Source organism: Athene noctua, chromosome 34 (assembly GCF_965140245.1).
Source record: "Athene noctua chromosome 34, bAthNoc1.hap1.1, whole genome shotgun sequence".
Taxonomy (NCBI): domain Eukaryota; kingdom Metazoa; phylum Chordata; class Aves; order Strigiformes; family Strigidae; genus Athene; species Athene noctua.
The window spans coordinates 49,314-75,406 of NC_134070.1; the positions used below are offsets into that span (position 1 = coordinate 49,314).

General features: G+C 66.2%; 4 protein-coding genes across 6 annotated transcripts in view; 2 read left to right on the forward strand and 2 right to left on the reverse strand.

Moving 5' to 3' along the window:
* The first annotated feature begins 680 nt into the window (after positions 1-680).
* LOC141972590 (uncharacterized) lies at positions 681-13,282 on the forward strand. Of its 2 annotated transcripts, XR_012635420.1 has the most exons (9): positions 685-1,535; positions 2,691-3,057; positions 3,560-3,656; positions 4,038-4,265; positions 5,073-5,154; positions 5,272-6,501; positions 7,587-7,678; positions 8,243-8,356; positions 8,618-9,018. XR_012635420.1 is itself a non-coding variant. In XM_074930494.1 (8 exons), the coding sequence occupies exons 4-8, from the start codon at positions 4,245-4,247 to the stop codon at positions 12,775-12,777; spliced, it is 2,487 nt and encodes an 828-aa protein (XP_074786595.1). In that variant the 5' UTR covers positions 681-1,535; positions 2,691-3,057; positions 3,560-3,656; positions 4,038-4,244; the 3' UTR covers positions 12,778-13,282. The 2 variants fall into 2 exon arrangements, 1 of the variants encoding a protein (XP_074786595.1); XM_074930494.1 differs by lacking the exons at positions 7,587-7,678; positions 8,243-8,356 and adding an exon at positions 12,043-13,282 and having other exon boundaries at positions 681-1,535; positions 5,272-6,204; positions 8,867-9,582.
* A 1,318-nt stretch (positions 13,283-14,600) lies between these two features.
* LOC141972579 (uncharacterized) overlaps positions 14,601-26,093 on the reverse strand; it is a 710,276-nt gene continuing 698,783 nt past the window's right edge. The window contains exons 13-14 of the mRNA XM_074930473.1: positions 18,290-18,952; positions 14,601-16,689 (exon numbers count right to left, since the gene is read on the reverse strand). Of these exons, the coding sequence (XP_074786574.1) occupies positions 15,808-16,689; positions 18,290-18,952 (1,545 nt within the window). The 3' untranslated portion in view covers positions 14,601-15,807. The remainder of the gene's footprint in view (positions 16,690-18,289; positions 18,953-26,093) is intronic.
* EGFL8 (EGF like domain multiple 8) lies at positions 20,498-22,221 on the forward strand. 2 transcript variants are annotated; one of them, XM_074930590.1, is made up of 6 exons: positions 20,498-20,586; positions 20,799-20,918; positions 21,334-21,404; positions 21,606-21,673; positions 21,789-21,900; positions 22,105-22,221. In XM_074930590.1, the coding sequence occupies exons 1-6, from the start codon at positions 20,522-20,524 to the stop codon at positions 22,149-22,151; spliced, it is 483 nt and encodes a 160-aa protein (XP_074786691.1). In that variant the 5' UTR covers positions 20,498-20,521; the 3' UTR covers positions 22,152-22,221. The 2 variants fall into 2 exon arrangements, with proteins under 2 accessions (XP_074786691.1, XP_074786692.1); XM_074930591.1 differs by having other exon boundaries at positions 21,816-21,900.
* On the reverse strand, positions 22,376-25,833 carry AGPAT1 (1-acylglycerol-3-phosphate O-acyltransferase 1). The gene is made up of 7 exons (XM_074930549.1): positions 25,575-25,833; positions 24,774-24,963; positions 24,508-24,641; positions 24,032-24,207; positions 23,763-23,858; positions 23,617-23,689; positions 22,376-23,272 (listed from the first exon to the last, which is right to left on the reverse strand). The coding sequence occupies exons 1-7, from the start codon at positions 25,816-25,818 to the stop codon at positions 23,112-23,114; spliced, it is 1,074 nt and encodes a 357-aa protein (XP_074786650.1). The 5' UTR covers positions 25,819-25,833; the 3' UTR covers positions 22,376-23,111.

Here is a 26,093-nt window from a genome sequence, read left to right on the forward strand (position 1 = left end):
TACCGGTGAGACGCCTGTACATATTCACAACCTATCCCCGCCTACCCCCGCTGCGTATTACAACGAAGTTTCTTCCCACTTGCATCTGCGCAGTCAACTTCAACAGTTCTGGGTGGTGGTCACAGGGATGAAGTATCTCCTCTTCCTCGCTGTTGAACTTTTCACCCCAAAGCTCTGCACAGCCTCCCTAGTTCTCTGACATACCTCTTCAACTATGGCTAATTTCTTAGTTATGATCTATTCCCCGTTTCAAAGGCTTGAATAAAGGAGGGGCCTGAAAAGCTGCGGGAGCCCTCAAGGGGAGGCTGAGAGTGAAATAGACAGAGAAAGGGAAAGGACAGAGAGGCAGAATGTGAGAAAAGACAGGAAGAGAGAACAAGGCAGAGAGATGAAGAAATCAATAGTCGAGCCAGGGAGCAGCACCAAGGGTCCGAGAGGGGATCTAACCCTAAGCCTTACGCTAACCCTGTTAGAGTTCCCCGCTAGCACCGTCTGTGTGGCTGGATGTGTCGCCGATCGAGGATGCCAATTAAACTCACACACCAGAGCAAAAAGCATAGGCTTATTTTACTGTTAATAATTAAGGCTATAACCAAGTAATACAGAAAATAAGCAACGAGAAAAGCACAGAATAGTAAACTTTATTGCTATATACAGTTAATTATAGAAGAGCAAGCGAGGAAACGCACCTAATCATTGCTACACAATGGGGAGAACAGCGATTAAGAAAGATCCGTCACCCCTCGCATACGTTACCGACGTCCAGACCCGCAGTGGCTGCGGGGCCCCGGTCCGCGAGGTTTTGCAGTAACTTTCCCTGCAAGTGCGAGCTCGGAGGACTGACGGGCACTTCTGGAGGACTGGCGGCCCATAGAGCGCGCGTGGGGAGGACTGACGGGCTCTTCCGGGCCTCCGGGCGGCCCGGGAGCGCGGTAAGGGCCCGCACCGCAGCGCTCATGGCCGGTCCCGGCGCTGCGCGGCGCGGCCGCAGGGCGGGACTGTCCGTCTGTCGCCGTGAAGCTGCTGCGGGTGGCGGGGAGCGTGCCGGGGCCCCGCCGGCGGTGCCGGTTCGCCCTCCGGCCGCGGCTCTCTAGTGCCGGCCCAGCCCCCGCGGGGTCATTCCTCCGCGCTTGGGGCTTCCCGCGCGGGGCCAGCGGCCGTTGCTGCCGCGAGCGGGTCCCTCTCGCCGCGTCTGGCTCTGCCCCGGAGGCGTTCCCCTGCGGCGTGCGGGTGGGGGGAGCTTTTAACTGCGAGGCTCCGGCTGGAGTCACGGGACGGCTGGCCTGCGGCTGCTCCGGGCGGTACCGGCTGCCGGCCGGGGCAGGTGCGCAGCGGCGAGGAGGAGCGTTCGCCGGTGTACCTCGTCGAGTTGTTTCGCCGGGTAGTAGTGTGTTATTTTAACGGCCCGGTTAAATAATTTGCTGTTATCGAATGCAGCCTGCAAACGAGTCGTGCCCGGGGAGGATTCCGGTTCTTTGCAGCCGCAAGAAAAAGGAGCCGAAGCGCTGAAAGCAGAGACCGAGGCAGAAGGAAAGGTTAATTACTCCTCTAAGTCATGATTTCGTGTTATGAATTAGAAACCGAATTAGGAGTACTGTAATTACCATAATTATAAGAAGATATTATGATAGTAAAATGCTTCCAATTAATACTATATTTCTGCCTCACACCTGGAAATTTTTATTATGATGATACTGCTTGGGCACTGTCAATACAGAAATTTAACATTGCCCTTATTAAATAAGGCATTAATGATACCTAACTAGCGTTCTAAATGTTTTTTTAAATTTAGTTTAATTGTGCACTAATCAAACTTAATTTGCACTGTTTTTATTTTAGCCCTGCTTGGAAGGGGGGCGCCATCCCCCAAAATGGCTATGTTTAGGTTCGTGCTGTCATAAACCCTGTGTTAATTTTCTAATTTTATTTTAAATCTAAATATTTTAATGTTGTTAGTTCTGGTTGAGAATCATTGCCACCTGTGAATTTTCTTAATACCTACATTTGAACACAGCTGTTACTGAATGACTCGGTTTTATTTCTCTTTATTTAAAAATCTAAAGATTTATTTACTGTTTTCTGGGAAGGAGTCATCGCTGCCTCTGAACTTACAGCTGTGTCTTAATACTTAATAATTAAATGCTACTGATTAGCTTTCTAATTCTATTTTCATTTTAAATTCTAAAACTTTCTTATTTTTTTTCTGATTGGGAATCATTAATGCTTGCGATATTTAATAATGGCTATATTTAAGTTTAGCTATTAATGACTCTTTAGCACTTAAAAAAAGATCGTTAAACATCTTTTTTTTTAATTATGGTACATATTGAGAATGATAACTACAATTAGACTTAGTCATGCCTTATCTCTAAACAATATGTACTCTGCTTGCACTCTAACGTTTTGATCATCGCTTTAATACTAAGTGGGATTAGCTAGCACCTGTGATTCATTTTTTCAATACTAACTAGAGATGTTAGTCTACACACGTTAATCCTGATTAATTCTCTATTATTTGTATTTTGCTGTTTGTAATTTTATAATATAAATTGGGAATAATTACTGTCTCTATAGTTTTGCATAATAGCTAGAGTCTAGGCATACTTATTCATGAAAACTATTCTGGTAATTGTTATTTAAGTTTTTATTCTAGATGTTTTAAAGTAAATAAGTACTAAAAATTAAAACAGAAATCAGGGACGTCAGAAATCCTTAGAAAAACAACGGGAGCACCGTGGCGTGACCAGAGGTCGGACACGGGCTTCGGTCCAGCTCAGTCGCTCCAGGATTTCGAACTTTGGCTCTGCCAGCCCTTTTTTCTGGGAATCCCAGATTCCCGGGGGAACGAACGTGTGTGCGGTAGATACGTCGTGGCATCAAACCGCTGCCTGTGCCACCGGTGCTGGCTGCGCCTGATCATCACCAACTGCGCCGACGGGAGCCTGAGTGACTGCCACCCCCTTGGCCAACGACAGCAAAACCCACGACGAGGCCGAGACCGCAGGAACACGGCAGGGACAAAGGCGAGCCGCAACGAGGACGGACACGTCACGACAGGTACGATGCGTAACGCTGAAACGCCACGCCGGGTCACACACTCGGCAGCAGAAAGAATTTCATTCTGTGCGAGACGTGCGGCCGTCCTTCACGTCTTCACGACTCTCTTCATGGTGCCGTTGCCTCTGCCACGGGATTCCCGGGTGGAAAATGAGCAAGTTCTGCATGTTACGGTGCGCCCTCTCCTTCCGCACCCGCGCGTGAGAATAGCCGCCCGCCGGTCAGGCAACACCAGAAAGCGCAAAGCCCCTTGAATGGAATTGCGATCCCACAAACCAGTTACACTTCACAGCCCGAGCCTCCTCTGCGCCGGGCGTCTGCTTCGCCTCCACGCACCCTTCCATGGCCAGACCCGCAGCCATCTCCCCACAGCCGTCACTGTGTTACATAGGGCAGAACAGCCAGGACCAGGGGGAAGCAAAAAAAATAGCGGGGGGAACGAAAAACCTCCCCAGAGGCGGAGGCACAGCAGCACGCTTCCCGCTCTGGCTTGGGTTTGCAGCGCGCCAAGCACCAGACCGAGGAACGGACAGCCGCCGGAGGCAACGCCGCCCGCCCCTTTGCTGCAGCTCTGTACGTCGCACTGACAACCCGACCAGGTCGGTAATTAAACTTCATTTTACGAGACTGAATGCAAACCTTCCTTTACCTAGATATAAATAACTTAAGATGATATGAAGTTACATGGGAAAGTAGTTCATTAAATGTAGTACCAGCAGAAACGGTGCGCTGTAGTTTTCTGTCTGAAAAAGAAAAGGTACTGCTGTTGCTGTTTGTGTCTGTCAAGACTGCATGCACTCTCGAACTGGCACCAGCACTGCCTTTGAACAGGAGGGGCTGCCAGAGCAGACTTAGATCCCATACGAACCCTTCTCTGGAATATCCCCAGCTGCAGAGTTAATTAGTGACTGTAAATCACCACCAGCAGCTCCCAGTCACTCAGACTCTGAAAAGGTTTCTCCAATCGACTCCTATAACAGATACAAACAGGTTCCAAAGGACAGAAAACATGAGAGTAGGGCTGAAGTGAAAAAACCACATATCAGAAAGGGTACCAAGCGCTGTAACTTGCACCTGAGCGGCCGGAACAGCAATAAAGGACAAAACCAAACACCTTGGGAGAGTTGTTGAGGGGCCAGAGATAACCTGGGTGGCTTGGAGCAGAGCGCGGCCATCCTCAGGGAGTCATGGCTGGTGGCAAGGAGCTGGTGAGCGCTCTGGGGTCAGCGAGGCCACAGGATGGACTCTGGGGGAGCCGCGGGGGTCCAAAGTGGGCTGCTGAGCCAAAAGGGTCCTTGGGAGAACATGGGGAGGGGAGGAGGGAGTCCTGGGGGGGCAGCAGCACACCTGCCCTGCAGAGAGCCCCCAACTCCCTCAGAGTGCAGCAGCCCCCCTTGCCGCTGCTGCTGGGAATAAGGGGGCTGGGGGGGTCAGCAGCCATGGAGGAAGAAAACCAGGGTGAGGTCCTGGGGTGGGATGGGGTGAGGGTGCACGGGCAGCGGGATGCTCCCACGACGTCCCCCAGCTTCCCCTCCCCAGCCCTGCCGCTTAGTCCAGCCCCCTTCCTGCACCACCCACCCACCCGCTCAGCGTGGGCATGGACGCCGGTACTGTGCTGGGACAGCCAGGCTGTGACAGATGGCAGGTCTCCCTGTCTCACCCCCTGCACCCCTCCCCGTGTCCCCACCACGTCCTTTCATGGAGGAGCCTTGGGGCCAGGGGTCCTCGGGCTGCCCCGGGCCACTCACCCCAGGTGGAGTGGGGTTTCTGCTCCCCCAGCGCCTGCGGAGCCTCCCCCTGCCCTGCACAGCCTCTGGCAGGTTTCGGGGGTGAAGCGTCGTCAACCCCCTCGCTGTGCTCTGGCCTGTCAGACCCTGTTGCGGTCCAGATGGAAACGGTGGTGAGAGCCTCTGCCGGGCCCTGCGCTGGGGGTCTGCACTGCTGCCAGACCCCTAGCCCTGAAGCTTCTCATCCCGGGTGAGCCCACCCCCCGATTCCTCTTCTCTTCTCCGCAGGGGACAGAGGGCTCCCAGCCCCGCATGGACCCAGGCACCCGTGGCCCCGAGGCAGGAGCGAGCCAGGGAGACGCCAGGGCAGGTACTGGGACAGGGCTGGGCTCATCCCCGTGGGCTGGGAGCGTTGGGTGGCATGCGGTGGGGTCAGCGCCCAAGGTGGGGATGGGGCCACTGACCTCCGAGCACCCTCGTCTCCCAGCAGGTGACGGGCGGGAGGAGAGCCTGGAGAGGGGGTGCACGTCCCCGAGGCGGGAGACCGAGCGGGAGCGTGGCGGCAGCACCAGGGCAGCACAGTCGAGCCCCAACACCTGCGAAGCGTGCGGGAAGAGCTTCAGCCTGCGCTCCAACCTGCTGACCCACCGCCGCAGCCACCTGGGCGAGCGGCCCTACGCCTGCCCTGAGTGCGGGCGCTGCTTTGGGCAGAGCTCCCACCTCCTCACGCACCAGCGGCTGCACACGGGCGAGCGGCCCTACCGCTGCCGTGACTGCGGCCGCAGCTTCAACGTCAACTCGGACCTGGTGAAGCACCGGCGGACACACACGGGCGAGCGGCCCTACCCCTGCCCTGAGTGCGGGCGCCGCTTCGGCAGCAGCTCCAACCTCACCCGGCACCAGCGGCTGCACACAGGCGAGCGGCCCTACCGCTGCCCCGACTGCGGCGAGAGCTTCCGGGACTGTTCCTCACTCACCATCCACCGGCGCGCCCACACCGGCGAGCGGCCCTACCCCTGCCCAGTGTGTGGCAAGGCCTTCGCTGACAGCTCGCTGCTGGCCAAGCACCAGCGCACGCACCGCACCGAGAAGTCCTTTGCCTGCTCCGACTGCGGCAAGAGCTTCTCCACCGGCTCCTACCTGCTGCGGCACCGGCGCATCCACCTGCCTGAGAAGCCCTACCGCTGCGGGGAGTGCGGCCGGGGCTACAGCCAGTTCACCCACCTCACCACCCACCAGCGGGTGCACACCGGCGAGCGGCCCTACGTCTGCCCCGAGTGCCGCAAAAGCTTCACCACTAGCTCGGCGCTCACCAAGCACAAGCGCGTCCACACCGGCGAGCGGCCCTACGTCTGCCCTGACTGTGGCAAGAGCTTCACCCAGAGCTCCAACGTCATCACCCACTGGCGCCTGCAGCACGGCAAGTCCATCTGATGGCCCCAGCTGTGCCGCCCCATTGCCGGGCCCCCCTGCCTGAGGTTTCTCTGTGTGGCGCTCAGCAATAAAAGTCTGCCATCCCACAGCAGAGGCCACCGGAGCAGTGGGGGGGCAGATCTGGGGCAAAGCATCACCCAAGACGCTCCCTCTGGTACTTGGGGTCCCCGGGGGCCTTGCCAAACCCCAGTTCACTCCCGCGCCCCCCCGCCGAGCAGTGGCCACCCTGCACAGCTCTTGGCCCAGAAGCTGCCGTGAGCGAGTGGCTACCGTCGTTTGACAGGTGGGGACGCTCGGGTGGGGGAAACCAGAGGAATTTGGTGGGTTTCACTCAAACAGGCAGATGCAGAGGCCGGGGCACAATGCCCGTCTCTGAGTTTTGGGTATCGGAGGCATCTTCCTCCAAGAGATGGGGATCCCCTGGGTCCCGCTGGCCGTGCAGCAAGCCCGGCACAGGCCTCTGCTGCGTGGAGGATGGGAGATGGTGGGTGTCAGCTGGAAGAGGATGGGTCCCTGCTGCCTATGGCAGCTCTCCCTGAGGACAGCTGAGCGAGGTGGCTGTCCCCATTCCCCGAGCTCGTCCGGAGGGGGCTGCCTTAGCCCCCCACAGAGCAGAGCGATGGGCAGGACTGCGGCTGGAGGAGGGTGGGCTGGAGGCCGAGATCCTGGGTCCCTCCTGAGCCGCCTTAGCGTGGGAGCCCACCCTGCCCCGGGCTGCGCTCGCAGGTGCGAGGGCCGGGAGGGGGTTGCTCGTCTTTGCCCGGCCCTTGCCGCCGCCCCCCTGCCCGCGGAGCCACGACGGCCCCGGGGACCGGGGAGAGACGGGTGGAGCTGGGGAGGGGAACGGGACGGGGGTGCGGGCGCAGCCTTCCCCGGCCCCCGCAGCCGAGGGTCCCCGCCGGGGGTGGGGGGAGCGCCGCCGCCCCTCGGCCCCGCTTCCCTCCGCGCCTCCCCGGTCACCGCGGCGGAGGCTGAACTTCCTGGGTCACCGGCGGCTCCTCCATCCGGGAGCCCGGGCGGAGCCGCCGCGGGGCCGGCGGCGGCGCTTCCTCGAGCAGCCCGGAACGGGGCAGCATCGCCCCCGCCCGGCTCGGCCCCCCCCCCCCCCCCCCCCGCCCCGTCCGCAGGCACCGGCGTGCCGGGGGTCCCTCGGCAGAGCCGGGAGGGGCCGGCGGGCGGCTCCGCCGGAGGGCAGATGCCGAGGCGCTGGCATCCCCGGAGGGCGGGGGGGCCTCGCTGGCGGCCCCCCGTATCTACCTAACAAGCCCCCCAGGCCCGGTTAGCGGGGACCGCGGCGAGAGCGGGGGACACGGCTGTGCCGTGCCCGCGCCGGGGTGTGCCCCTGAACCCCCTTTCCTTCTCTTGCAGGTGCCGCCGGGCTCGGAAGCAGCGTCGGCGGCTGGTGGGTGCCAGCGGCGTCAGCATCATGCAGGAGAGCTACGAGTCCCTGATCCTGCTGGGTAAGGCCGGCGTCCTCGCCTGCTCCCTGCGGCATGCCACCGCCTGCCCCGCCACGCGCCAGGCTTCGCCACCAAAAAAATAACCCACTGCCGAAAAAGACGGGTCCCGCGGGCACGGCGAGAACAAAAGCTGTCCCCACCGTGCCTTGGCGAGGTCGGGCGCGTGCCTTCGGCACCGCAGGCCCCCTCGGCGTGACTCGGTGTGTGCTTTTGAGCTGGTGGGCACAGGGGAAAAGAAAGCCAAATTTTGCAGGGGATTGGGGTTTTTTAAAGCATCGGGCGCAGAGGGACCCAGCGTTGGGGTGGCGCGTCTCTTCTCAGAAGAGAGGAGATGCCGGGAGCGTGGTTACCTGCCAAGCAGCTGTGGTGTGCTGAGTGGAAATGTCTTTTATTGCTTTTCTCTCCTGGCTGCTCACCTGAACGCACAATGCCATATTTCCTTTAAAAAGTTATTTTTTTAATATACATGTATATATATATACGCGCACGCTTATTGTTTAATAAACCCCATGTAAAAGACCTGTATCAAACCTAGTGTCTTCTTTCCCCCTTTTTCTGGAGCAGACTTCCCGGTTCCCAAGCCCAACGTCATCTCCCGGCTGGAGCTGGAGGAGGAGCTGGGGGTGCCAGACCCAAACGACTCCAAGGAATGGGAGATCCTCAGGGTGGCCCCTGCAGGTGAGCCGGGACCCCACCCCAAATGAGCCAGAGGTTTTAGCAACAGCCCTGTGGCAGCCCCTGCTCTTCGGTCTCGGGAAGCGTCCCGAGCCAGCAGGTATCCGGGGCTCTGCGTGGAGCTGCCGGGCCGGGGTTGGGAAGAGCTTTCTATCCCTCTGTTCTGGGATCAGCTTTTGGCAACCCAAATTCTCCAGGCTCCCCCTTTTTCCCCTTGGCACCGGGAACTGCTCCTGTCAGCGTTGTGTCTCTCTGCCCTGGCAGATGACGGGACGGGGAGCGAGAATGAGGAGGAGGTGCCCGAGTTGGATGGCCCTGAGCTGGCGGAGCTGGACATCATCCTGTCACGGGGGGCCGAGGAGGGGGTTCCCCAGAGCCCTGTGCTCGGAGACGCCTGCCAGAGCCACTGCGGCCCCCCCTGGGACCCCCACAGCCCCCCTGAGGAGCGGCCGGCGCGGACCCCCCGTGGCGGGGTGGCAGCCGGCGGCCGAGGGGGGCGGCGTGCGCGGCGAGAAGACGCGCCGAAAACCTGTGCGCAGTGTGAGAAGACCTTCTCCCGGCGGTCGGAGCTGCTGATCCACCAGCGGCTGCACACGGGGGAGAAGCCCTACAAGTGCCTGGACTGCGGGAAGAGCTTCACCCGCAGCTCAAACCGCAACGCCCACCAGCGCATCCACAGCGGGGACAGGCCCTACAAGTGCCCCGACTGCGGGAAGAGCTTCGGCCAGAGCTCGGACCTGGCGAAGCACCAGCGGCTGCATGCCGGCGAGCGGCCCTATGCCTGCGCCAAGTGCGGGAAGAGCTTCAGCTGGAGCTCGGACCTTGTCGTCCACCAGCGCATTCACACCGGTGAGCGGCCCTACAAGTGCCCCCAGTGCGGGAAGAGCTTCAACCGCAGCTCCAACCTCAACACGCACCAGCGGACCCACCTGGGCGAGCGGCCCTACAAGTGTGCCGACTGCGGCAAGAGCTTCAGCTACAGCTCGGCCTTCCTCAAGCACCAGCGGACCCACACCGGGGAGAAGCCCTACGAGTGCGCCGGCTGCGGGAAGAGCTTCTTCGAGAGCTCGGCCCTCATCCGCCACCAGCGCATCCACACCGGTGAGACCCCCTACCAGTGCCCGCACTGCGGGAAGAGCTTCAAGCAGAGTTCATCCCTCATCACCCACCTGCGCACCCACACCGGCGAGAAGCCCTACAAGTGTGGCGACTGCGGCAAGAGCTTCATCGTCAGCTCGGCCCTCATCAGGCACCAGCGGATCCACCTGGGATAGGCGTCTGCTGCCACTCCTCCTCTGGGTGTCCAGCCCCACTGCTTCCCGGGGGACCAAGCTGGACAAAGCCGGAGGCGGGTGGGGGGGACCCGGGGGCTTTCAGCTGCGGCAGGGGAGCGGAAAGCCTTGAGGAGACGTGCTGGCACGGGCAGCTGAGACCCCTCCTGAGCCCGAGTGGGCACCGGTGGGAGAGGAGCCGCAGTGGGCATGGACTCAAGGGGACGTTTCGCTTCTCCCGCGTGGGACAGGGACGCCGCACCAGCTGCCCGCAGGCATTCCTTGGCCCCATCCCAGCTGGAGCCGTGGGAAGGCCGTGCCAGGCAGGTGGCTGTGGCTCGCTCCCTGTCATGGGGCCGAGGGCTCGGGATGCCCCAAGCTGCCTTTCTGCCACGGTGCGTCCACATTGTGGCTGTTGTGTAGATGGGGCCGAGACTTTTACCTGCCTGCATTTTACCATGGGATGGGGGGGGGGAAGGGGGGGATGAAAGGTGGGAACCCCGGAGCGGAGTCCCGTGGCACAAGCCTTGCGGCGTGGCTTTCTCCTCCCTGCATGAGCACGAAGGGTCCTCTAACTTGTTAATTTGGCAACGGTTCTCCGCAGAGAGGGATGTCGGAGCAGCGCCGCCGCACCAACGCCGCTGGCAAGATAATTTCAGTGCAAGCCCGGTGCTTGGCGTGCCAGGGCGTGCGATCCCTTTCCTTTCCCTGCCTGCCATAGTAAAGAGTTGTTGTTTACCGTCCACGGGCTGTGCACACCTGTGTTCTCCCCCAGGGCCGGGCCGGGGGCTCGCGGGGGCTGTCGCGGCCAAAACCCACAGCTCGGATGTCCCCTCGTGTGTCCCCCCCCGCCCAAGACTTTCTTGTCCAGACATGGAGTTGGAGTCACGCAGTGGGGAATGACGGCGTGTCGAGGAGGGGGTCTGACGCCGCTTAGGGGACTGTGACCCTGTGGGACTCCCCAGGCCAGAGTTCGGGTCTCCGGGCTGCCCCGAGGGTCGGCTGCTCCCGCGGGACCCCGCACCGCCCGCCGGCTCCGTGGGTCCCACTGCAGGCGTCCTCGCCGAACGCGGCATCCTCCGCTCCGTGCCGCGCTGGCGGCGGGTTTGGCTGCGGGCAAGGTGCAGGCAAGAAGACGACCCCTCCCCGAAGGGGGGTCCGGGCGGCGTGCCCCCGGCCCGGTGAGAAGGGAGGGGGTGCGAGCCGGGGGCACGGTGAGGGGCGACCCTGCCCCGAACACCGGGGGGGGGGGGGGGGCGGCGGGGTCTGGGGGGCTGGGGGGGCTGCGGCCGGGGGGCCAAGGCGGGGCCGGGGCTGGGGCCGGGGTCTTCCCCTCGCCGCCTTCCTCCGAGCAGCCCCCGGGGGTTGAACTTCCTGGGTCAGCGCCGCCGCCGCTGCCTCCATTGTCCGCCCGGCACCGGCGAGGCCGCGGCAGCGCCCGGACGGCGGCGGGGGCCGGGGACGGGGCAGAAGCCGGAGCCGCCGCCGCCGGCCCGGGCTGTGCCCGCAGGTACCGGGACAGCGCGGGCGGAGGCCGCCGGCGGGGGGGTCCCGCGGGCCCGGGCCGGCCTCGGCTGGCGGCCACGGGGCCCAAGGCCCGGCCCCCCCGGGGGCCCGGAGAGCGGCCGGGCCCGAGCGGGAGGGGGAGGGACGGGGGACGGGGATGGGGAGGGGACGGGAACGGAGGGACAGGGCCGGGGGCGGCTGTGCGGGCCGGGGCCGGGGGTGTCGCCGCGAAGCCGAGCAGCCAGGGGCGCTTTGGGGCGACAAAGAGATTCCCGCTGCCCCCGCCCCGAGCCGCGGCGCCTCCCCGCGCAGCCCGGCCGGCCCCGGGCGAAGCTCCCCGGCCATTGGTCTCGCCGCCGAAGCCCCGCATCGGCTCCTCGAAGGCTGCGCCCGCAGCAGGCGAGCCCGTCCCCGGGCGCTTCCGCAGCCTCTCTGCCCTCCGGGGGAGTCTGGATTCGGAATTTCCCCCCCTAAACCCAGCCTTGGTCAGACCAACCGCCTGACCCGTCCCGGGTTCGCCCTCGGTTCGGGGGCTGCCGCTGCTCGTGGCCGCTTGGCCGTCCCGAGCTGGGGGGTCCCGGAGGGCGGGCGGCCCCCGACGCGGCATTTCTGGGGGAGCGACTCACTCAAGTTCACCTTCTTCCCTTGTTGCTGCAGGTGGGGACGGCACGGGGACGCCCCCAGCTCAGGGAGCCCCCCGCCATGTCGCCGAAGCGCTGCAGAGGGTCCGCAGCCCCCCAGTCCGAGCATGGCAGGTCCCCGAGAGGCCAGGGCCGGGCAGAGGGGCAGCCAGCCCCCCCGGACGGCGGGGAGGCTGAGGCGGGCGGCCGTGGGCGCGGGGGGCGGAAGCGCAAGGAGACGGTCGTGAGGCAGCGGGCGGCTGCCGGGGAGCACCCCAACATCTGCGTGGAGTGCGGCAAGAGCTTCGCGCAGAGCGCGGCGCTGCTGGCCCACCGGCGCAGCCACGGAGGGGAGAAGCCCTTCTCCTGCCTCGACTGCGGCAAGAGCTTCGGCCTCAGCGCCAACCTGCTGCGGCACCGGCGCGCCCATGTCGGCGGGAGCCCGCAGAGCTGCCGGGACTGCGGGAAGGAGGTGGGTGCTGCCGCTGCCAGCCCGGCCCCGCGCCCCCCTGGCCAGAAGCCCTACAAGTGCGTCGACTGCGGGAAGAGCTTTGGCCGCCCCAAGCAGCCCCCTGCCAGCCCCCCGGGGAAGCGCCGGCGGCGGGACGGCCCCAGCGGGGAGAAGCCACCGGCCGTGGCAATCCCCAACACCTGTGCCGAGTGCTGGCAGAGCTTCAGCCAGAACTCGGACCTGGTGAAGCACATGCGCATCCACACCGGGGAGAAGCCCTACGCCTGCCCCCACTGCGGGAAGCGCTTCAACGTCAGCTCCAACCTCATCCGCCACCAGCGCATCCACACCGGCGAGAAGCCCTATGCCTGCGCCGACTGTGGCAAGAGCTTCACCGACAAGTCCACCCTCACCCAGCACCGCCGCATCCACACCGGGGAGAAGCCCTACGCCTGCGCCTACTGCGGCAAGAGCTTCAGCCGCAGCTCCCACCACAAGCGGCACCAGCGAACCCACGCGGGGCAAAACCCCGTCTCCCTCCTGCCCCTCTGGCCCTATCCCAGCCAGCCCTGCTAGGGGGTCTCGGCGTGGCCGGTGCTGCCGGGGCAGGATGCCGCCCGCGCACATTGGAGGGGCCGGTAGGACGAGGCGTAGTAGGATGAGCCGCGAGGCTGGTAGGTGGGATTATGTGGGGTGGGTCGGGGCCGTAGCGGTTGGGTAGGTAGGATGGGTCAGTAGCAATGGGACACAGGGGCGGCAGCAGCGCTTGAGCTGGCAGTGGCTCAGGATCCGTCTTGCCGTGGAGACCCCCGGGATGGGTGAGTCAGGGTGCCAAGCACCTTATGCTCTGCAAGGGCCGCTTTCCTGCTTGCCTTTTGCTGCGGGGATGAACCTGGCTGTCTCGGAGCCAGAGTCCCTCCCTGCCCGCCGAGGGCATCGCGGCTCCTTGTTCTTTCTGGTCATTGGCCACGCAGCCCCGCGCTGTGTCCCGCTGGTTCGGCGGGGGGCACGTCGCCCAGCTGCCGCACATGGGTTTCGCTGTAGAACAGATTAACAAAAAAACATTTGAATAATAATTACTTCTGCTTTGTGGCTCTCGTCGTTATTACCCTGCTTGGGCTTCCTTGTCCCTCTTTACACCAAGCTTAAGCAGAGCAGCCACCAGACCCATCAGCCACGATGTTCCCCCGCCACGTTGCCATCGTTCCTGCTTCAAAAAGGAAGAGCAAGAGCGATCCACACTGGGTGTTATTCCAGAGGGAGGGGTGCCATGGTTGAAATAAGGGGTATTTTTGTCTTCTGACGCCAAACATCTGGGTGTCCCATCTGCATCCCTTCGCTGCTGGAGCCCCTCAGGCTGAGCCCGGCCCTGGCCCCAAATCCATCCCGTGCTGGGGCTCCGTGTCTCGTCCTTTGTATGTATGTTACACGCATACAACATTCCAGGAGTTCAAAACAGCCAGGAGGCAGTTTCCCTAAACCGAAAGCCCTTTTCTGCAGAATCAGCTCCAAGATGGTCAAATGTTGGGTGATGGGCTGCAAGGGTGCGCTCCTGCTGCAATCCCTGCCCCCCCCCCCCCCATGTGCTGCAGATCCCCCCGAGTCCCGAGTGCTGCAAACTGCTCAGGGCACCGTTCTCAAGACACAGGCATGCATATATATATATATATATATATATTTTCTGTATGGTGGGGTTTATATAAGGGGAACTACAAGGTGAGTGCTGGGAGTCCAGAAGCACTGCCCCAGTGAAAGTCATGGTGCTTCACCCGCTGGGAGAGATGCAGCCGAGCTGGGAGTGGCCCCAGGAGAGGGAGGAGCACAGGGCAGGCCCCCCCATCATTCTCTCCTAGAGGACACCCCCACACCCACCTGAGACACCCCCATGTCCATTGGTCCAGGGATGCTCCACTGAGACATGCTACAGAACCCAAATCCCCAGGGTGGGGCGGAAATAGGGCTCGGGGCTGGGGGGCAATCCTGGGGCCGTTACCTGCCCTTACTGCCCCAGACCCCCATCGCCCTGAGAACCCCCTCACAAGACCCCACAGCACCCCAGCAGTTCTGTCCTGCCCCGGACCAGGCACATGGCTCCAGCCCCAGTCTGAGAGAAGGCAAAAAAATGTGGGCATTTTGGGAAGAAATGTCAAAAAAAAACCCCACCAAAACACAAAAAACCCTCAAGGGAGGGCACTGAGCTTGTCCTGACCCCCCCCCGGACCCACGGGGAATGGCGACTTCACCTGTGAAACCAGCTCTGTCCCAAATGTGCTGGCTCAACATCAGCATCCAGCACCATCATGCCTCCCTCTGCTCCAGAAACCCAAACCTCAAACTGAAAAAAAAACCAAAAAAGACCAACTTTTATTAGATTTAGCAGTTGGTGGTTTGTTGGGGGATTCTTTTCATAATTGGGAAATGTATGGCGGGTTTTACTCCAAGGAAACCTGAAGCGGTGGGGGAAAAAGGTCCAAATTCAGGCAAAGCTTGAACCACAATTTGCTGCGGTAGTGACATTGGACATGATGACAACCGTAATTATCATTATCACTAATAGGTGTTTAGAGGGCAGGGGAAGGGGCACATTTGCTGCTTCTCCCCATCACAGGCTCTGCACAGCTGTGCCAGTACTGGAGGAGCAGGAGGGTGGCCCCAAAGAAAACTGGGTAGAAAATAAGGGATTTTGGTTAAATCTCCTGGAAAGGGCTCTCCAGGGGCCACTCAGGGCAAGTCACCTGCCATCTGAGCACATTTGTACTGACAGAGCTGGGGGGTGGTGTATTCCTGTGCCCCGGGCTTGTCCGAGTGGCACAGAGGCCCTGCAGCAGCTGCCCAAGCCTGGGCAGACAGATGGATGGACAGACGCGGCGGCTCCGACAGTCACTCTCAACCCCCGTGGATCTTGTAAATTTGCTGTCCCAGTTACGGCCCTGTGACCCAACTGAAGGGCAGCTCCCTCCCAGCCAGGCCCCAGCCCCAGGAGCAGGACTGAGGGGGCACTGCCCGAGCTGGCTCAGCCGCAGGGAGCGTGGAGGGTCCATACTGCTCCGAACACACACACCACCACCACCCCCCGCCAAAAAGCCTCATTTAGGGTACTCTGCCTGCACATGGGGAGCAACAGTGCCGGAGCAGCTGGTGCTACCGGTGCCGTAGGATGGCGGCGACAGTGGCTCTGGCAGAGACGAGCCAGTGCTGGGTTTTCCATTGGGATTTATTCCCCCAGGCCTGGGGGGTGGCAAAACCCAGTGGGAGGGATGGGATGGGATGAGATGGGATGGGATGGGATGGGATGAGGGGGGCTCCACCTCCAGGAGCCCCCGGCTGCTGCGGCGGCTCAGGTGGCACCAAGCGCAGGGCTGGGGAACCACGACCTGCCGGGGTGAGGGAACTGGTCAGTTTGCAGAGCCCCCCCCCCCACCAGAACCAGGGGGGAAACCCCCACGGGACAAACCAAGGTAGAAAATGGTAATTAAGAGCTTCCTGGAAGAGGTGGGTGTCCCTGGGGGAGAGGGTCCCCTCGGTGCAGCATCCCCAGGGCTGCCACTAGGACTCTCTGGCAGCCGCGCCCCGGCACCACTGGCCCCACTGTGGCCCCCACCATCCTCAGAAGGGACGGGGTGTGAAGGCCAGGAGGGGCCCGTCCCCACGGTGGATCTTCTCGTGGCGCTTGTGGTGGGAGCTGCGGCTGAAGCTCTTGCCGCAGTAGGCGCAGGCATAGGGCTTCTCCCCGGTGTGGGTGCGGCGGTGCTGGGTGAGGGTGGACTTGTCGGTGAAGCTGTTGCCACAGTCGGCGCAGGCATAGGGCTTCTCGCCGGTGTGGATGCGCTGGTGGCGAGTGAGGTTGGAGCTGACGCTGAAGCGCTTCCCGCAGTGGGGGCAGGCGTAGGGCTTCTCCCCGGTGTGGATGCGCATGTGCTTCACCAGGTCGGAGCTCTGGCTGAAGCTCTGCCAGCACTCGCCGCAGGTGTTGGGCGACTCGGCGGCCAGCAGCTTCTTCCCAGCCTTGGCCTCCTTGGGCTTGGGGGGTGGTGGCTCAGGGCTGCGACGGGCACATCGCCCACAGCCCTTGGCCACAGGGTTGCGGAGGTGCCGTTTGCGGTGGGAGCTGCGGCTGAAGCTCTTGCCGCAGTCGGTGCAGCGGTACGGCTTCTCCCCGGTGTGGGTGCGCTGGTGCTGGGTGAGGGTGGACTTGTCAGTGAAGCTCTTGCCGCAGGCCGGGCAGCGGTACGGCTTCTCGCCGGTGTGGATGCGCCGGTGGCGGACGAAGTTGGAGCTGACGCGGAAGCTCTTGCCACAGTAGCCGCAGGCGTAGGGAGCCTCACCGGTGTGGATGCGCCGGTGGGTGATGAGCGTTGAACTCTGCCGGAAGCTCTTGCTGCAGTCGCCGCAGACGAAGGGTTTGGCGCCGGTGTGGATGCGCTGGTGGTTCACCAGGTCCGAGCTGTGCAGGAAGCTCTTCCCGCACTCGGAGCACAGATTTGGCCGCTCGCCCTTAGTGGGTGGCAGGGAGGGGGCCACCACTGCCTCTTCCTCCTCCTCCTGCTCTGGGGGGCTGCACTTTGCCTTCTCCGACTTGTTCTTTGGGGGCTTCTTCTCCGCCGGGCTCTTGCCCGCCGCGCCCCTGGGCTTCCGCGGGGACATGCTGGGGTCCCCCCGCGGCCGGGGGCTGGGAGATCAGCTCTGACCCCTCGGCGGGGCTCTGGGGTCGCTCAGGGTGACGGCGGGGTGGGGCGGGACGGACAGAGCCTCACCCGTGAGCGCGCACGGACAGACGGACGCACAGACCGAGGGGGGGGGTCAGGGCGGGGGGGGGGGGGGGGGCCACCAGAGGCCCCGCGCTCACCCGCAGTCTGGGGGGCAACCGGGAAGACCCCGCCCAGGGTCGGGGAATCCCGGGACTTGCGGGCCGGGGGAGGGCCGGGGCCGCTCCCGCGATCCCAGCGGCGGCTGCCTGGGGGGGGCCGGGCTACGGAGGGGGCGTCGAGCAGCCCGCGCGGCTCCGCCCGGCTCTGGCCGACAATGGAGGCGGCAGCGCCTGACCCAGGAAGCTGAAACCCCGACATCCTCCCCCGCCCCAGCCGCGACAGCCCCCCCCGACACCCGACATCCCCCCGGGGAGGCGCTCACGGGGGTCCCAGCACCCCCTGCCGTCCCCCCCCCCACGGCGGGCACCCCAGCGCAGGAGCCCCAGAGGGCAGCAACCTCCTCCCGCACCCCGGGGCTGGGCAAGGGGGAACCTGGGGGGGCTCCCCCCACCTTTGTCCCTCTCCTGTCTCTGCACACCAGTTTCTCCCGGCTCCCCCAGGGTGCAGTTTTGGGGAGCAGGACTGGGGGGCACTGCCCGAGCTGGCTCAGCCGCAGGGAGCGTGGAGGGTCCATACTGCTCCGAACACACACACCACCACCACCCCCCGCCAAAAAGCCTCATTTAGGGTACTCTGCCTGCACATGGGGAGCAACAGTGCCGGAGCAGCTGGTGCTACCGGTGCCGTAGGATGGCGGCGACAGTGGCTCTGGCAGAGACGAGCCAGTGCTGGGTTTTCCATTGGGATTTATTCCCCCAGGCCTGGGGGGTGGCAAAACCCAGTGGGAGGGATGGGATGGGATGGGATGGGATGGGATGGGATGGGATGGGATGGGATGGGATGGGATGGGATGGGATGGGATGAGGGGGGCTCCACCTCCAGGAGACCGGGCTGCTGCGGCGGCTCAGGTGGCACCAAGCGCAGGGCTGGGGAACTGCGACCTGCCGGGGTGAGGGAACTGGTCAGTTTGCAGAGCCCCCCCCACAGAACCAGAGGGGAAACCCCCACGGGACAAACCAAGGTAGAAAATGGTAATTAAGAGCTTCCTAGAAGAGGTGGGTGTCCCTGGGGGAGAGGGTCCCCTCGGTGCAGCATCCCCAGGGCTGCCACTGGGACTCTCTGGCAGCCGCGCCCCGGCACCACTGGCCCCACCGTGGCCCCCACCATCCTCAGAAGGGACGGGGTGTGAAGGCCAGGAGGGGCCCGTCCCCACGGTGGATCTTCTCATGGCGCTTGTGGTGGGAGCTGTGGCTGAAGCCCTTCCCGCACACGCCACAGACGTAGGGCTTCTCCCCGGTGTGGGTGCGGCGGTGCTGGGTGAGGGTGGACTTGTCGGTGAAGCTCTTGCCACAGTCGGCGCAGGCATAGGGCTTCTCGCCGGTGTGGATGCGCTGGTGGCGGAAGAGGTTGGAGCTGACGCTGAAGCGCTTCCCGCAGTGGCCGCACTGGAAGGGCTTCTCCCCGGTGTGGATGCGCATGTGCTTCACCAGATCAGCGTTCTGGCCGAAGCTCTGCCAGCACTCGCCGCAGGTGTTGAGTGCCGATGTCTTCCGCCGCGCCTTGGCCGGCCCCGCGCCGCTGCCAGCCGCCCCGTCCCGTGGTTGGGTACCACAGCGCGGCGGGCGCTTGATGGCCGGGAGGTGCCGCAGGTGCTTTTTGCGGTGGGAGCTGCGGCTGAAGCTCTTGCCGCAGTCGCCGCAGCGGTACGGCTTCTCGCCGGTGTGGACGCGGCGGTGCTGGGTGAGGTTGGACTTGTCGCTGAAGCTCTTGCCGCAGTCGGGGCAGGCGAAGGGCTTCTCACCGGTGTGGATGCGCCGGTGGCGGCTGAGGCTGGAGCTGACGCCGAAGCTCTTGCCACAGTCGGGGCAGCGGTGGGGTTGCGTGGCCGCGTGGCTGCGGCGGTGGCTGGCGAGGCCAGAGCTCTGGGCGAAGCTCTGCCCGCACTCCACGCAGATGTTGGGGCTCTCCTCTGCCCGCCCCCCTGGCTGCGCCACGAAGTCCTTGCGCTTGCGGATGCCTGGGGAGGCCCGGGGGGGGGCTGCTGCTGCCGCCGCCGCCATCACCGCCTCACCCTCGGGCGGCTGTCCCCTGGTCCGCTTGGCCTTGCGGGGGGACATGGCCAGGCCTGGGGCCGTCACCCCAAGCACCGCATCCCGTGAGACCCCCGGTACCTGCAGCGGGGGGGGGGGGGGGGGGGGGGGGTGAGACCCCTGGAACCTGCACTGGGGCACGGGTGCAAGTCCCCCGCTACCCACGGGGTGTGTGGGTGTGACCCGAGGTTCCTGAAGCGAGGGGGGGGGGGGGTGGGGGGGGGGGTGTCAGACCCCCAATCCCTGTGCTGGGCAAGGGGGTGAGACCCCCGGTACCTTCCCTCGGGGAGGCGGGGGGGGCGCAGGGTGAGACTCCCGGTACCCTTGGTGGGAGGGGGAAGTGAGACCCCCGGTACCTGCGCCGGGGCAGAGCCCGGGCGGGGGCAGGGGGTGATGCTGCCGGCCGCCCCGGGCTTGGGGGCCGGGGCTGCCCCGCTCCGGGCTCCGCTCCCGCTCCGGGGTCCCGCTCCGGGGTCCCGCTCCGGGGTCCCGCTCCCGTCCCGCTCCCGCCGCTGCCGCCGCGGCCCCGCGGACAATGGAGGCGGCGGCGGCGGCGCTGACCCAGGAAGCCCAACCCCCGCCGCCCCCCCGCATCCCGCCCCCCCCCCGGCCCCACGCGCGACCCCCGCCCGCGCTGCCGCCCCCCCGCATCCCGGGACCCCCCTCCCCGCACCCCCCGCCCCTCGTCCGCGCGCGACCCCCGCGGGACACGAGCACAGAGTCAACCCCCCCGCCATCGCGGGGAGCCCCGGCCGCTGGGGGGGCCTGGGGGGGGCGAGGTTGGGGGGACCCCAAAGCCCCAGCGCAGCCCGGTGCCCCCCGAAGCCGTGGGGAAAAGCTTAAATGGGGCGGGGGTCCCGGGGGGGGGTTTCCAAGCCGTGGAGGGGGGTCCCGGGGGGGGCCCGTCAGCACCGTTCCCCGGGGGAACGGATCCAGCCGCAAAAATCTCCATAAAATTGGGGTGACGGAGAACAAAAAATGTTTGTTAAAGAGCGGGGGCGGGGGGAGACCCCCAAACCCTCGGGGTTTCGGGCCATTTACACAAAGTTTTTCCGTGCTGGCGGCAAAGGGCCCAAAAAAGCGTTTTCTGGCCCAAAACGTCCCAATCCCGGCCCCACCCGTCGTGTCAGCCCCCTGCCCCACGGCGGTGCCCCGTGTCCCCCCCGCGTCCCCCCGCGCCCCACGGCGATGCCCCACGGTCCCCCTGTGCCCCAGAGGGTCTGGGGGCCCCTCGGCTGCGGGGGGGCCCGTCTGGCCCAGCACAAAGCGGCGCCTGTGCCTCCTCCGCAGACGTCCCGGTCCGGCGGGACAAGGGCCCTTTGTGGGGTGGCGGGGTGGGGGGAGGAGGGGGCCGCTGGGGTCCCTGGGGGAGGTGGGGGGCAGCCGGGCGCTCCCGCACGCCCGGGTCCCCGCTGCGGAGCCATGCTGGCTGCCCTGCTGTGGGGGGCTGCCCTGGGGGTCGTGCTGCCGGGGGGGGCCCTGGAGAGGTGAGGGGCCGTGGGGTGCGGGGGGCTGGGCAAAGGCTGTAGGGCCTGGAGGAGGACTGGGGGGGGGGGGGGGTCCCTGTGGGGCGGGGGGGGCGGATCCCGAGGGGGTCCCTGTGGGGCAGGGGAGTCCCAGGAACCCCCCTCTGGAGCATCCTGGGAGTTCCCGTGGGGGGGGGTTCCCCCGTGGGGTGCCCCACTGACCCGCCCCGCAGCTGGGGGGGCTGCGCTCGCCGCCTGCAGTGGGTGCCCCAGCCCCACAGCGAGACCTTCGCCCAGGCCCAGCACCGGCCCTACCTGACCCTCTGCGGGGGCCGCGTCTGCAGCACCTACCGGTACCCCCGGGACGGGGCCGGGGGGGGGGGGCAATGATGGGGAGGGGTTCTAGACACCTGCACCCCTGGGAGGGGGGAGTAGAGCCCCTTGGTGGGTCCCTGGTAGGGTGGGGTGTGGAGACCTGGGGGAGGTCCCCGGATGCCTGAGTCCCATGGCGGGGGGGGGGGGGTTTGGACAGGGGGTCCCCGGGGGGTCCTGGGTCCCCGGGGGTGGGAGCAGGAGGTCCTGGGTGCTTGGAAGGCAGCAGAAGTGGGGTTCCTGGGGATGTGGGGGGGTCCCAGGCGCTTGGGAGGCAGCAGAAGTGGGGTTCCGGGGGATGGGGGGGGGTCCCAGGCGCTTGGGAGGCAGCAGAAATGGGGTCCCCGCGGTGGGGGGGGGGGTACAGCCGCCTGTGTCCCACACGGGCGCCCGCAGCACCACGTACCGGGTGGCCTCGCGACGGGTGGAGCGACGGGTGCTACGGCCCAGCCTCGTCTGCCAGCAGGGTGAGTCGGGGGGGGCAGGTGGGGGGCTCGGAGATGGGGCGGGACCCTGGGAGGGGGTGAGGAAGGGGGAACCCCTGGCTCCCTGGGGGAGGGTGGGGGTCCCGGGCGTCTGGGTCTGTTGTGAGTGGGTGGGGGGCAGCCCTCAGACGCCTGGGTCCCCTGAGGGACAGGGGGTTCCATGGGGTCACCCACCTCCCCCAGCACCCCCCCCGGGACCCCTCTCAGACCAACTGACGGCGCTGCAGGAGCGGATGGAGGCACTGGAGCAGGTGGGGCCAGGGAGGGGTTTGGGGGCCCCTGTGCCCTGTAAGTGGGTGCTGGAGGGGCTCTCACCCCCCCCAGCGTGTGGGGCAGGTGTGGGGGGACTCAGACCCCCCCTGACAGCCCCCCACCCCACCATGTGTGGAGCAGGCGCTGGGGGGGCCCCTGCGGTACCTGGACCGGGTGGAGGCTCTGGGGGAGCAGCTGATGGACCTGGAGGAGCGACTGGGGGCCTGTGAGTGAACCCCCCCAGAACCCCCAGGCACGAGGGAACTCCCTGGGTCAGCCCACACCCCCAGGACCCCTGTGGCATCCCATGACGCCCCCAAGATCCATACAGGACCCCCCCAGGCACCCTATGGCCACACAGAGAGCCCCCCAAGTCATCCTGGGACCCTCACGCCCTTCCCCTAACCCCCCCCCGCCGTGTGCCCCCCAGGTGACTGTGGGGGCGGGAAGAACGGCTTCGGGCACAAGACTGGCTGACACCGTTCCGATCCCTCCGACGACATCATTGCTCAGCCGCCGTGACATCACGAGGCGCCACAACTGGGGGGCGTTTATTAAAAGCAAGGGGTCCCCGAGCCAGGGGCAGGAGGGAAATTTGGCAAAATCCACCCCCCCCCAATAAATATGTGGCATCGCCCCTAAAAAGGGAGCGGGGCCTGTTCTGGCAGCCAATCAGCACCCATCCCCCCCATGCTGCCCCATGGCTTGGGACCCCCCAGTCCCCAAACAGCACTGGCCATTGCAGGGGGGCAGCCTTGTGTCCCTCCAGGAGCCGTGGGTCAGTCCCTGGGACCCCTACATTGGGGTCTGGAGTGGGTCAGTCCGTGGGTTTGCCCCCACGGGGGTCTGGAGTGGGTCAGTCCGTGGGTTTTTTTCCCCCGCGGGGGTCTGGAGTGGGTCAGTCTGGGGGTTTTTCCCCCCCCGCGGGGGTTTGGAGTGGGTCAGTCCGTGGGTATCCCCCCACTCTGGGGTCTGAAGTGGGTCGGTCCGTGGGGTCCCGCAGTGGGTCATACCGTGGTCCCGCTATGGGTCACTCCGTCAGCCTTCTGTGGGTGCCGCCGCGGGTCAGGCCGCGCCCCTGCTGCGCGTCCTGCCGCGGGTCTGTCCGAGCTCTCCCTACAGCTCCTGCCGCGGCTCGGTCCACGCGCCGTGGGTTGCTCCGTGCCCGCTCGGGGCTCAGTCCGTGTCCCACCGTGGGGCAGGCCGCGCCTCTCCGACAGGTCCCGCCTGGGGCTGCTCCGCGCCCCTGGGTCGGTCCGTGCCCCGCTCGCAGGTCCGTGCCCCGCCGCGGGTCCGTCCGTCTTCTACGCGTGGGTCAGCCCGTGCCCCGCTTGCGGGTCCGTCCGCGCTCCAGCTGAGGGTCAGCCCCTGTCCCCGCCGCTGTGGGGCCGGGCAGCGCCGGGGGGCAGCGGGCAGCCGCGGGGGGCAGCGGGCGGGTCACTGGGGGGCGGGGGCCGGCGCCGTGGGGCACAGCTCGGCCGAGAGCGCCTCGAAGGCCTCCAGCATGGCAGCGCGGACCCGCTCGGTGAGCGCCGGGACGTCGGCGGGGCCCAGCCCCCGGGTGGGCAGCGGGGGCAGCACCTGGATCACGCACTGCCCTGGGGGCGGGGAGTCGGGGGGTGCCCCACAGCCGCCCCGCAGCCCCCTGGGTGTGGGGACCCCCCCACACCCTCCTCCGTGCACCCCACAGCCACCCGTTAGCACCCCTAAAGCTCTTCTCATGTACCCCACGTGCCCCGCAAAGCCATACGTATCCCCCCACAGCATCCCTGGCTCCCCAGACCCGTATGTGCCCCCCAGCCACCCCTCCAGCTGCCCCCTGGACTCCCCATGTGCCCCAATGCCCCCCCCCAGCACCCCCAAACCCATGTACCCCAAGACTGCCCTAGTCCCACGTGTGCCCCTGACTCCCCACATGCTCCCGTGCCCCCCAGCCCCTCACCGGCCGTGAACCTCCGCTCCTGCTTGCTGTAGAAGTGCTGGTAGGACGAGATGACGATGGGGACGACGGGGACCTGGGGGGTGCGTGGGGGGTGAGGGGCGCTGCCCCATGGCCGCCCCACGGCCACCCCACGGCCGCCCCCGTACCTGGGCCTGGACGGCGAGGTGGAAGGCACCCCGCTTGAAGGGCAGCATGGAGCCGCTGTGGTTGCGCGTCCCCTCGGGGAAGACCCACACCCGGACCTGGGGGGACACAGGGGGCTGACGCACGGTGAGGCCGAGGGCACCCCACAGCAAGGAGGGTATCAGCCGGGGCTGCCCCACAATACCACGGGGTCAGCCGGGGCTGCCCCACAGGCCAGCCCCACCCCGAGGCCACCCCCAGCCCCCCAGCAGCCCCCCAGCACCCCACTCACGTCCTGGCTGAGCATGGTGTGGGCGGCCTCGGCCATGACGCTGATGGCGTCGTGCGTCCGCTTGCGGTCGATGAAGATGATGCCGCCGAGCCAGCAGGCCACCCCCACGGCCCCCATGTACAGCAGCTCCCGCTTGGCGATGGGCACGCACCGGTCCGGCAGCACCTCCATCATCCCTGGGGGCTGGCGTTAGCCGGGGGGCTGCCGTGGGGCTAGGGGGGAGCTATGGGGCCGGGGGTGGCGATGGGCATGCAGCGGCCCGGCATCCCTGGGACCACGGCAGCTGTGGGGCAGCCGCGGGGTGGGGGCTCAGCAGCAGAGGTCGAAGGGTGGCCACAGGACTGGGGCCAGGCTTGGGAGCAGTGCCGTGGGGCAGACGCACCCCGGTGCTCGCTGTGGGTAAGGAGGGGGCACGGGGTACACGGGGCAGGGCTGAGGGACGGCCGCGGGGCAGCGTCGTGGGGCAGCGGGCGTACCCAGCAGGTCGAGGGAGCTCTGGTGGTTGCTGACCACAACATAGGGCTGCCGCGGGGGGAAGTGCTGGGCACCCCGCACCGCCATCCGGATGCCGTAGAGGTGCTTCACGTGCTGCATCAGCCCCCGGATGATCCTGGCGGGGACAGATGGTGACGCCGGGGACCCCCGCGGCCGCCGCCCCGCCAACCCCCGAACTCCACCTCCTGGAGGCCCCGGAGGCGAAGGGGGGCGGCCTAGCCCCGCGCCCCCAGCCCTGCGCCCCTACTTCATGTTCTCGACGTCGCGGCCGCGCAGGGCGCAGAGCGGGATGGCCACCAGCGCCAGCACCAGGATCCAGCCGTTGTAGAAGCCCATCTTGCAGAAGAAGCGGAAGGACCCGCTGCGCTCGTACAGCACCGGCAGCAGCAGCAGCGCCAGCGCCAGCGCCGCCGTCCCCACCGTCACCTCCATGGCGCCTGCGGGCCGCCGTGTCAGGGAGGGGGATGGACCCCGGGTCCCCCGGAGCGCCCCCCCCCAGACCCTGCTGGGACTCCCCCGACCCCACGGGGATGCCTGAGCCCTGATGGGACGCGCAGACCTGCCCAGACCCCCCAAACGTGCCAGGACCCCCCTCAGACCCCCCCGGGTCCCCGCCCTCCCCCAGGACCCCCGCGCCCATCACCCACAGCCCCCGAACCCCTTCGTCTGACCCCAAAACGCTGCGGGGTCCCGACCCGCTCCCACCGCGCAGGGACCCAAACCCCCATCTCCAGCCCCAAAACCTCCGCGTCCCCCCACTGCGGGCATCCGCCGCCCCCCGGGCACCCCCCCGGCCCCCCGGGGCCCCCTCCCGGCCCCCCCCGGGCCCTGGGGCGCCGCCGGGCCGGGCCCCTCCCACGCCGGGCCGGGCGGGGCCACCCGGGAGGGGCCCGGGGGCGGGGGCGGCGGCGGCGGCCCGGGGCGGCGCCCCCCCTCCCCGCCCGGCCCAGGCCGCGCCCCGGCCCGCGGGCCCCCGCCCCCCTCGGGACCCCCAGCACCGCCCCAGGCTCCCCCAGGCCCCGGCCCCGCTCCCCCCGCTGCCCGGTACCGGGCGGGGCCGGGCGGGGCGGCGGCTGCGGCGGCGGCGCGGGCCCTTCCCGGCGGCGGCGGCGGCGGCGGCAGCGGAAGCGGCGTCGCTGACGGGCGGCTCCGACGGCCAATGAGCGCCGGCCGCGCCGGCCGCGCGTCCCGCCCCCCGCCCTGCGCCGTTCCCGTGGCAACCAGGCACGGCGGCGAGGGGGGGGAGCGGGGGTGGGCGGGGCCGCGCGTCGCCACGGCAACGCTGCCGCCATCTTGTTCCGTCCCCGTGGAGGAACAGCGGGACGGCGGGAGCCGGCCTGCGCGTTGATTGAGCGGCGCCCCGGCCCGTTAGGGCTGCGCGGCCAATTAGCGCCGGCCGTCCCGCCCCCTGGGGGCACCGCCCTTCAGGAGGAGGTGAGCGGCGGAGAGTTGGACCAATAGAAAGAGGCGGCGCCTCCCCGTTGCCAGTAAGCAGGGCTAGCGGATTTGACTGCTGATCGCTCCACCCAATAGCGACGCGCCGAACGAGCACCGCCTTCTTGGGGGG

Bases quoted from the DNA above. Each gene is read 5' to 3' on its own strand.
- LOC141972590 (XM_074930494.1), top strand. From the start codon at position 4,245: ATGGCTGGTGGCAAGGAGCTG. The intron at 5,155-5,271 runs GTACTGGGACAG...CTCGTCTCCCAG, and splicing joins CCAGGGAGACGCCAGGGCAG to CAGGTGACGGGCGGGAGGAG. The intron at 6,205-8,866 runs GCAAGTCCATCT...GTGCGCGGCGAG, and splicing joins CCACTGGCGCCTGCAGCACG to AAGACGCGCCGAAAACCTGT.
- EGFL8 (XM_074930590.1), top strand. From the start codon at position 20,522: ATGCTGGCTGCCCTGCTGTGGGGGGCTGCCCTGGGGGTCGTGCTGCCG. The intron at 20,587-20,798 runs GTGAGGGGCCGT...CCCGCCCCGCAG, and splicing joins CCGGGGGGGGCCCTGGAGAG to CTGGGGGGGCTGCGCTCGCC. The intron at 21,901-22,104 runs GTGAGTGAACCC...TGTGCCCCCCAG, and splicing joins GGAGGAGCGACTGGGGGCCT to GTGACTGTGGGGGCGGGAAG.
- AGPAT1 (XM_074930549.1), bottom strand. From the start codon at position 25,818: ATGGCGGCAGCGTTGCCGTGGCGACGCGCGGCCCCGCCCACCCCCGCT. The intron at 24,642-24,773 runs GTAGGGGCGCAG...TGTCCCCGCCAG, and splicing joins CGCGACGTCGAGAACATGAA to GATCATCCGGGGGCTGATGC. The intron at 23,690-23,762 runs GTACGGGGGCGG...CGCACCCCCCAG, and splicing joins ACCTCGCCGTCCAGGCCCAG to GTCCCCGTCGTCCCCATCGT.